The 9,590-nt window shown below is 53.1% G+C and overlaps 1 protein-coding gene across 1 annotated transcript; it reads right to left on the bottom strand.

Moving 5' to 3' along the window:
* Positions 1–3,573: 3,573 nt before the first annotated feature.
* On the bottom strand, positions 3,574–6,444 carry LOC136370396 (zona pellucida sperm-binding protein 3-like). The gene is made up of 9 exons (XM_066333766.1): positions 6,049–6,444; positions 5,581–5,699; positions 5,395–5,498; positions 5,050–5,227; positions 4,851–4,971; positions 4,663–4,754; positions 4,444–4,589; positions 3,933–4,052; positions 3,574–3,742 (listed from the first exon to the last, which is right to left on the bottom strand). Exons 1-9 carry the CDS (start codon positions 6,442–6,444, stop codon positions 3,609–3,611), a joined length of 1,410 nt encoding a protein of 469 aa, XP_066189863.1. The 3' UTR covers positions 3,574–3,608.
* Between the last annotated feature and the right edge of the window lie 3,146 nt (positions 6,445–9,590).

Here is a 9,590-nt window from a genome sequence, read left to right on the forward strand (position 1 = left end):
TACAGATACTTGAGGGATTGTGCATAGTCTCTGCACAGAGAGAATCACAAAGGGCTCTCATGCAAACATATCCATTCCCAACACATCCAAGTATAGCCTCGGAGGTCTCTCTGGGATGTATTTCAAAATGACAAACATTTTGTTCAGTGTCAAGACAAATGTCTTGGGTCTTAAGAGAGTTACATTCACAAATAAATTCTTGTTGTTTCTGCACAACACACATGGCAGCTGTGACAGTTTGCCATTTGTCCCCATTTCGCTGGGCCCATTCTGCAGGTTCTAACAGAGTACAATTCCATGCTGATTCAATCCCAGTGCAATGACTGGGTTTATACAATCATTCATGTTGGAAAACACCTCTAAAATCATCAATTCCAACCATTAAATATTGCATAGAGTTAAGAGAGAAGCTGTGGCCCTACAGCTGGTGGGGTCCTAAGAGAAGTTTGGTAGATAGTACCAAAGTCAAAAATACTTCTTGAATTAGAATAATTATTTCTGAAATAATGTTTGAGTTTAAATTACTCACCCAAATTACCTTTTGAAACTCAGTGAGTAAGGTGCCCTCATCACCTTCCCTTATTGCTTTAGTGGATTGCACCGCAAGTGAGCTTGGATACAACTGAGAGCTATTGGAAACATTATTCTGGGTGATGCCAAGTGCATTTACAATTAGGTGGGGGTCCTTTTCCTTCATTCTTTGCCATTTAGACAACATATCAGCCAAGAGCCACTGACTAGTTCCTAATGCCAACGAAGAAGATTTTAAGGGGGTGTTCCTGCTCATACAAATCACTCCTTGCCAAGCTTAATTTATTTGCCAAAACTTCAGCATCTGTGCTGTTTATTTAACATTCCTAATCCTGTTCCAGGGATGCCAGTCACAGCTCCCCTGGCTTGTTTGGGAGAGGTGAGGGTTCCCCTGTGCAGCCCTGGGAGCAGCCCTGTACAGATGGATTTAGGGATGATAAGCAGGTAGGTTTAAATGCAGAGATATTAACCTCCACTGACAGTTCCACAGGCCTGAGGCTCTATAATGGATTAAGGAGCACTTGTTGCTGGCCTGTCTTTTTAATACCATTGGGCTCAAATTCAGAAATCTGTGGAGTTCAGATTCTAACAGGTAGCAGGAGACATTGTGGGGGTTAAGATAATTTTTGCTGTGCCAATATAAACAATCCTAGTTTAAATTAAACTATATCTTCAAGATAAATAGATAAATTATGTCTGATACTATTTCTCTTTCCATGTATTCTGCTGATGAAGAACTAATTGAACAGCTACCAGCCTGGTTAGATCTATATCCCTTTGCAAAGGAACCACATTGAAAACTAAGCAAGTAAATTTCCACTTCATTTTTACTGGCTTGACTTTCACATGCTTACATTTCCCTCTGCCCAATCTATATTAATGAGATTCCTAAATTTTTACAATTACAGCTTGCTTTTTAATGATTGCCACTGCAATATTGATTTGTACAAATAAAAGACCTGGGGGTTTTCACCCCGTGCCATGAGGCTTATTGATGGATAAACTACATCTGGGTCAAATGGCTGGGTTTGGGGATTTTGGTATAACCCAGTGTGAGTCCTGAAAAGGGAAACTGGACAAGTCCCAGTGGGGAGACACCAAACTGGTTGCCCCACCTAGTGAGTGGCTCAACATTAATGTGATGTTTAGCTCCACTGCTGTCCTTTAGTTGGTCTCTTCATAATGGGATAGAGTTTTAAAAGATATGGGGTTCCACCTTCAGGGCCTGGGGGAGCTGAGACAGGGTTAAAAGTTGGTTAATGAATATATAGGGAGAGCAGTGGTTTGTCTCATTCCCGAGGGTCTATTCCCTTGCACATTAAGATGTTCAGTGTGTGAGGGAATGTGATTCATTGTTAGACTCTGGTTCCCTTGTTAAAAACACCCCTGGTCCCCAAGAGCCACCTCTGCTTCACCTTGGGTTTCGCATGATTTCCCCTAGTCAGAGACACCACAAATACCCAGTTCCACTCTTGCCAGGCCTCTGGCCCTATTTTTCTTGCAGATTACCCAGTTGAAGAGGGTACTACAGAACAGTTCTGGTAGTATTTCTTTGCTTACCCCCTTGGGGCCCAAGGGACACTTGAATTTTAGTAAGAGGGACCACCTTAAAATGCAACTCATTCAATTCACTCTCATCCCTAAATTCCCAGTCAGGGTCCCTCCCTATATCTCCATCCCAATCTTCTGGGGATGCAATTAACTAATGGATCTTTACGGGACCTAATATATCAGATCATAAATTCTACTGTGTCCTCTACTCTTTTTCCTTCCCCCAACCCCAGTTGTTTCTGCAATTATTCTATTCATGGGTATAACAGCTCTTTTTGTCACTTTGTTCAAACTCATCTTGTACCATTCTCATTTCCTTTTCTTTGTATTCCTTATAATGACACACAGCTTCCAAACACATTTCCAACATCTTGCATATTATTCCCTTTTCTTTATCATTTTACAGTTTTCCCCTCTCATGCAGTTTACTCTGTTCCTCTATCTTTACTCCAATTAGACCAATTTTTGAACACTCAGTCCTCAACAAGCCTTGAAGCTCTTTATTCCATGTCAGTAATTAGATCTGCTACCCTACTGGCTGTGCCAATTTTTTCCACAGGAGAAGAGCCAGAGATCACTCAGGTGGATCTGAGCTGGTGGTTAGCTCATGAAGTTCTAATTAGCAGATTTAGGTGCAAGTCTCAGTCCTGCCTTCCACCTACGTGCAGCAGAGACAGCCTCAGAGGATGGACCATGAGCACACCACCAATGACAGGAGGATTTTGTGCTTACCCAGCCAGGCTTCTCTTGGCACAGGGACAGCAACAGTCCAGGATGTCCCCAGAAGCTCTCTGGAGACAAACCAAACCAGGGGAACAGGAGTGCAGAGGTGTGGAGGGCACTCAGCCCCAGTCAGGCAGACCTTTCTTTCCCCCACACGTCCCCGGAGCCCACAGCAGCTTCCCTGGAATGGGGTCTTCAGGTTTGAGAGCCCAGGAAAAGTCCCCAGCTCCAGCCATGACCAAGGAATGCAATCCCCTTGCTCTGCTCATCCCAGAGCTTTCACATTCCATATTAACAATGGAATTCATTCCCAGCCCCTGCAAAACAGAAGTACTTCCAGCCCTTTCCCATTACCAAGGCTTTCCAAGTTTTCCACTGTAGAGAAGCCAAACTCAGCACTAAAACCAACCAAAATCCCAGAATTCCAGCTGCCCTTGCATCCTCCAAGGGATAGTGGAGCCTAATTCCTGCATCCCACTGGACAAGGAAAGGAAAATAAGAATTCTGGAATCAGGAAATCATTTAGAACCTCAGAAGACCAGTAATTGCCTGAAATAGGAGCCATAGCTTGCTTTTGTAAGATTCCTTCCAATGGATACATCCTTTGGAAAATCCACCTGTACCTCCCAAACTCAAGTGCTGGGAAGGTTTGGAAATGGCTTCCAGGTGGCAGAAGCTCCACATTTCCCATCCCACTCCTTTCCCCAGGATGGATTTCCATCCAAAGCTGCCTGGCCCACCTCCCACCCCACAGAGAGCACCAGGAGGTGACAGCAATGCTTTTCTCTTTATTGGGATTGGGATCACTGGGACACTCCAGGAGGACAGAGCCTTTTCCGGCACATTCCCAGGAGCATTCCCAGGGCAGTCAGGCTCAGCAGAGTGGCTGCTGTCAGCAGGAGCCCCTGGATCACCACAGGAATTCCACCAGCAACACCTGGAAGGGACAAAACCCCACTCAAACACTCAGTTAGTGGCTTCCCAGCCTCCATCCACCCTCGGGATACAGCCCACAGGGCAGCTGTGGGGGATTGTTCCAAAAAGTCCCTTTGTGAAATCAGTGGGAACTCACATTGGGATCAGCCCCTGGGTGAGGCCTGGAGACACAATCCCACAAAGACTCTTACCTTTGGGGGTGCTCCCAGCTGATCCTGGACTTCCAGAGGGGCTCATTAATCCCTGAACTGGCTCCAGGATTAGAAGGGGTCCCACGGAGACATCGGCCTCAACGAGCCCTGAGGGCTCACCTGGATAAAATGGGAATAAGTCCCCAGGAGAAGGAATTTGGGAATTACAGGAAAATAGACACCAGAAATGCAGAATTCCAGTGGTTTAAAATGTAAGGACACAGTCAGGACAGAATAATAGAATGGTTTGGGGTGGAAGGGACCTCAAAGCCCATCCAGTGCCATGGGCAGGGACACCTCCCACTATACCAGGTGGCTCCAGCCTGACCAGGGATGAACAATGACGCCAGGACCTCCTCACCTCGCACAGAATTTTCTCCCAATATCCCCCCCTTTCCTTTTAAAAATCCCTTTCCTAAGGACACTGGAGAGGAGCAGAGGTTGTCTTTAAACTGTGCCAAAACCCCTCTCCCTCAGCCCTAGAGGCCCTGGGGACACCTTTGGGACACACCTCTCTGGCCGGGGCTGTCCCTCCTCACACGCCTGCCCATCCGTGCGGCCGGAGCACGGAATTCCCGGGAACCTCCTCCAGGAGAGGGACAGCTGCCGGTGTCACAGCAGCTGCAGATGGCCGCGGTGCCCTCCAAAGGTGCCCACCTGGAACAGAGTCACCTGTGAGTCCCCTGCTCAGGACACCTGCCGGGTCCCCTCCCTCACCAGGGACACTCACAGGCCACTGGCTTTGCTGAAGGAACAGGCTTTATTCCAGGGATTCGGGGCTTCAGCCGCCGGGGACACCCGCAGGTGGCAGTTGATGTAGAGCTGGCAGGGCAAGTCAAGGAAAACTCATTAATCTTGGAGATTTTTGAGGGGCTTTTTCCCCCCAGAGAGAAACGGAGAAAGAAGGAGACACCTCACCAAATTGCCGACATCTCCGGCGAATTTAAAGGCATCCACCTGGAAGCGCAGCGACTCCGGGCGAGGCCTCGGGGACACGAAGGCTGAGGCTGTGTCCTCTGCCCTGCTGTCCAGCAGACACCTGCAGCAGGGCCGGGAATCACTCGGGGTTCCCCGCAGGAGCCCGGACTCCCCTGGCAGCCCCGGAGCCCGGCCTTACCCTCCGCGGTCGATGAAGGCGTAGCGGGGGAACGAGCCCCTGTCCGGGGCAGCGGTGGCCACGCACTGATCCACAAAGAGCCGCAGGGGGATGTGACCCTCCGAGGTGACATCGGCCTGCAAGCGGAGGCTGTCCCCAAGCTGGAAGCCGTTGGAGAGCCTTTCCTTGCTCCACTCGTCTGGAAGAGCCCAAGGAAAGAGGTCACTTTTTGGGGACTTCCCAGCAGCGTGACACCTCTTAAATGTGCGGCATCATCCCGTGCGGTGGGTTTGGCTCCATTGGGCCTCTCAGGAGCCATCAGGAAGGGGGAGCTGAGGGACACGAGGCCACCAAGGCAGTACCCACCATCCATGAGGCGCAGGGAGAAGCGGAGCCGCTCCTCTGCGGCCACCGTGGAGCGGAACGGGGCCCAGGTGGGGTGCACGGCACCGCTGCTCACGTTGCTCCTCCTAAAGAGAAGCAGTATTAATTGCCAAGGGTGGCAGTGGCACCTCAGGGCCGTGGTAGCATGGGGACAGCCCCACCGCTCACCTGGGGTAGTGACACTCAATGGGGACCTCGGCAGGGGTGGCCCTCACGATAAGGGGGTTGCCAGAACGCGTGGGTTTGTAGAACAGGGCGGTTCTGTAGATCAGGGAGTCCGGGGTCACCTGGAAGGAGGATTCAGGAGAGAGGAAAAATCAGGAAAATGAGCTCGGCACCAGCAGGGACCTTGCTGGGACACAGAGACCACATTCCCGATCCTACAGGACACCACGGGGCTCTGTGCTGGCAGCCCAACAAGGCTTGAAGGAGGTCACGGAGCCTGCAGGATTGGGCACAGCACCTCAGGACCCATAATCCTATAAATTCCTGCTTCCAAACCCACTGCTGAGCGTGTGCCTCATCCAGGATATCCATCCCCCAAAACTCACCCCTGCTCCGGGCACTCCTCACCCCAAACCCACCTGCACCAGGACACCTCTGGGGGTGTCACCTTCACCCCGCGCTGCCACTCACCTGCAGGGTGCTGCCACACTCGTGCAGCGCGGCCACGAAGGTGACAAAGGCCTGGGCAGGGTTTGGGGACAGCGGCGGGCAGGAGGCTGTGCCCAGGCTCAGCTCCGCTGCCCGCACCAGGCGCCCGGTGCCGAAGAGGTCCTTGCTCACGGTGACCGCCAGCTGCCCCTCCTGGCACCTCACGGCCACCGCGGGGCGCGGGGACAGCGCCCGCAGCTGCGACAGATCCACCCGAGCCCAGGGCTGCGACACGCCGGGGACACGGCTCCGAGAGGAGTCACCCCGCAGCCGCCACGTCCCGGAATTCCTCGGGGGAAAACCCCAGGGATCAGAGGATGCGGCTAAAGCCGACATCCAGCAGAGCAAAACAACCCCAAAGCGGTTCCCAAAGTCCATCGTGAGCCCAGGAGAAGCAGCGTATGAGAAAAGGGGCGGCTCGGGGGGGGTTTTATGGGAGAGTCCCGGGGATTCCCTGCCCGGGATAACGGGATTCAGCTGGGGATCCCACTCGGGATAACGGGATCCAGCTGGGGATCCCACTCGGGATAACGGGATCCAGCTGAGGAACCCACTCGGGATAACGGGATCCAGCTGAGCCCATCCCTCCCGAGGGTAACTCCCTCCTCCTGCAGCCGGGAATTGTCCCGTTTGTCCCACGTCCTGCGCGGCTGCGGTGGCATCAATGTCACCCGTGTCCCCTTCGCTCCCTGAGGCGGAGCCGATTTTGGCCAGCGAGGCTCTCCCGGGCATTTCTCCCCACGATCTTCCCAGGAATTCCCCCAAATCCAGGCGGTGCATTCAGACCTGGGGACGTGCCAACCCCACCCGGGCTCTTCGGGATCCCCCCGTGCCCGATTTCCCTGGAATTGCGCCTGGTTAATGAGGGCACCATAACGAGTTCATTTGCATGGAAAGCAGAGGGACAGAGCCGGTCAGGGACCGGCAGGCGGAATCCAGAGATTAATTAGCCCGCGAGTGTTAATTACGGTGATTGGCACCGCCGCTGGTTGGCACGGGAGGGTGACAATGGCTCTGGGCTCGGGACACTCAGGAGAGTGGCAATGCCCGTGCCCCACGGGCATTCCCGGAGAATTCCCACTCCTCATCCGTCGGAATGGGAGAGCTGGGAGGGATTTTGGCCTCGGGATTTATTCCTGGTGCGGGTTTATTTGTTTGTGGGTTTTGGGGTTTTTTTGGGGGGATGTGTGGGATGGGTTTGGGATGAGGGGACCCACTCCGGGGTCACTTGTAAGGGATGAGCCAAGGTCTAGCCTAGCCGGAATTCCTGGTGGAAATTCTCACGTCAGGTCCCGCTGTCCCCTGCAGCATCCATAATGTCACTCCCACATTCCCACATCCCCCTCTGGCACCATCCCGGGGTCTCGGCATTGTCCCAGGTGGTTTTAGGGGTTATGAATAAATGATGGGGCACAGAAAACTTCTCCATGAATTCCACAGGAATGGGGCAGGTCCCAGCCTGGCTCATCCTGAAGCTGCCCTGGAATATTTTATCCAGAGGGAGGGGACTGATTGGGAGGTTCCAGAGGGATCCAGAGGGATGGGAGGGGATGTTTCTTCATCCAAAGGGATCCATGGGAATGGGAGGTTCCTGCATCCAGAGGGATCCAGGGGGAGGGGATTTTCCTGCTTCCCACAGCCCCATTCCCCCTCCCAACACCCGGAATAGCCCTGGAAGTCCAGGATTTGATGAACCCAATCTCTGTGGGAGCCAGGTCTCCAAGGATGTGTGCCTGCTCCCAAAGCCCCGTTCACGCTACTCCAGATGGAAGGATCCAGGATCCCAAAGAGCCTCGCACAGCCCCATCCCAAGCTTCCCCTCTCCACTGTGGATTTCTCACCCCCTGGAAGAGCTCAGCACCTTTGCAGGTGAAGCTCCCGGCCCTGTGGGTCCCTCTGTGGTCAGCGCGACATCCCCAAGAGCTCTCCCACCCTGCAAGGTGCCTCCAGCCCCGGGCTCACTCGGGTGGATGCAGGAGCCGTGTTCTGCCCAGGACAAAACCACGGCAGCCCCTTCCTTTGGTACAAACACAGCTGAGCCCGGCAGGAGCCGAGCCCTCCCCGAGCCCTGTCCTCCAGCCCGGGGGTGTTTCTGCTCCGCTGCTCCGGGGTGATGCTCCAGCCCTGCCCCGCGGAGCCCAGCGCTCTTCCTCACGGATATTACACCCGGCTGACCCTCGGGAGCTCCGCTGAGCCTCTCCACAGCTGCTCCTGGTGCAGAAGCCCGTGTGCGGGGCGGCAGGAAGGCAGGAGACCATATGCTCCAGCACGGGGACAATGAGCCACTCAATGAGACAGAGCGGCCGTGATGAGCCATTGTCATGACTGATGGCACCGGGACTCTGGGGGGGCAGATTTTCACAGCAGATAAGCCCTAATGAACAGAGAAATAACTTCCCGTGGTGAGGGAGATGTTCAGGGTACTGAAAGCCACGAGGAAGGAAACTCTTGATTGCCAGCGAGGCCACGGAGCAGTACCCGGGCAGCAGAGCTGAGAAAGTGCATCTTCCTGCTGGCCTGGAGAGCAGGGGAACGAGGCAACACTTCAGTGCAGCAGGAGGAATGAGAGCACAAGGGGTGGCATTGGAGCAGAGCAGGCTCAAAGGGCTGGCGGCTGCACATCTGCCCTGATGCTGCAGCTTCACTGCTGCACAGAGAGCCAGAAAACCCGAATTAATGAATCAATTAGTGCCGCTAAAAAGAATCTCCTGCAGCAGCCCGAACTCCCTGCAGAGGGGAAACTGAGGCACGGAGCTAAGGAGTCATTCCTGCAGAGCTGGGCACCCCCACACTAGGGAAAAGAAAGCTTTGGACCTCAGAATTGGTCCTTACAACTCACAAGTTGGTTCCTGTGAGGAAACTCTGTCCTCTAATATCGGCTTGAGCACATGCCACAGCCCTCCCCACTGCCTGGGAGGGAGCTTTGCCACAGGAGCTGCTGCCGAGCCACCTTGCATTAGAATTTACTACAGCTCTGCCTGGAAGCCTGCCCCGTGCTTTCTATTTTTAGCTGCAGGCAGACTTATTCATATCAGTCAGTGCTGAAACTCGGGTCCTTTCACAGCTTTGGTGCAGTAACTCAGGGACATGCATGAAGCCAGGTTCTCAGCTTTGAGGACAGCTCACCAGGATAAATAATAAAGCCATGAGCTGAGTGGTCTCAGGGCTGGGGGGACACGGGGTGTGCTTTGCTAAAGGCATTCTCATCACACACACATTTATTCCACAGGATCACAGCGCTGCTTACGTGCAGAGCAAAGCAAGGACTGGAATGGGATTTACCAGCTCATAAACTGCAAGGAAAGCAGGAGAAATAGGATGATAAAGAGGAAGGGTCCAAGAGAAGTGGAAGCAGCTCCCCAGGGTCCCACACTGGTGGTGGTTTCCCTGCCTGTTAATTATTTTATCTTAAAATGCTTTTAGAAGAGAAGAATTTTATTAGTGCTCAATACAGGACAAGTAAAAAATGTGTGCTTTTACAGCTGGTCACAGTAAACGTTTGGAGGGTAAATCTCAGAGGTCTG

Source organism: Sylvia atricapilla, chromosome 21, assembly GCF_009819655.1.
Source record: "Sylvia atricapilla isolate bSylAtr1 chromosome 21, bSylAtr1.pri, whole genome shotgun sequence".
Taxonomy (NCBI): Eukaryota; Metazoa; Chordata; class Aves; order Passeriformes; family Sylviidae; genus Sylvia; species Sylvia atricapilla.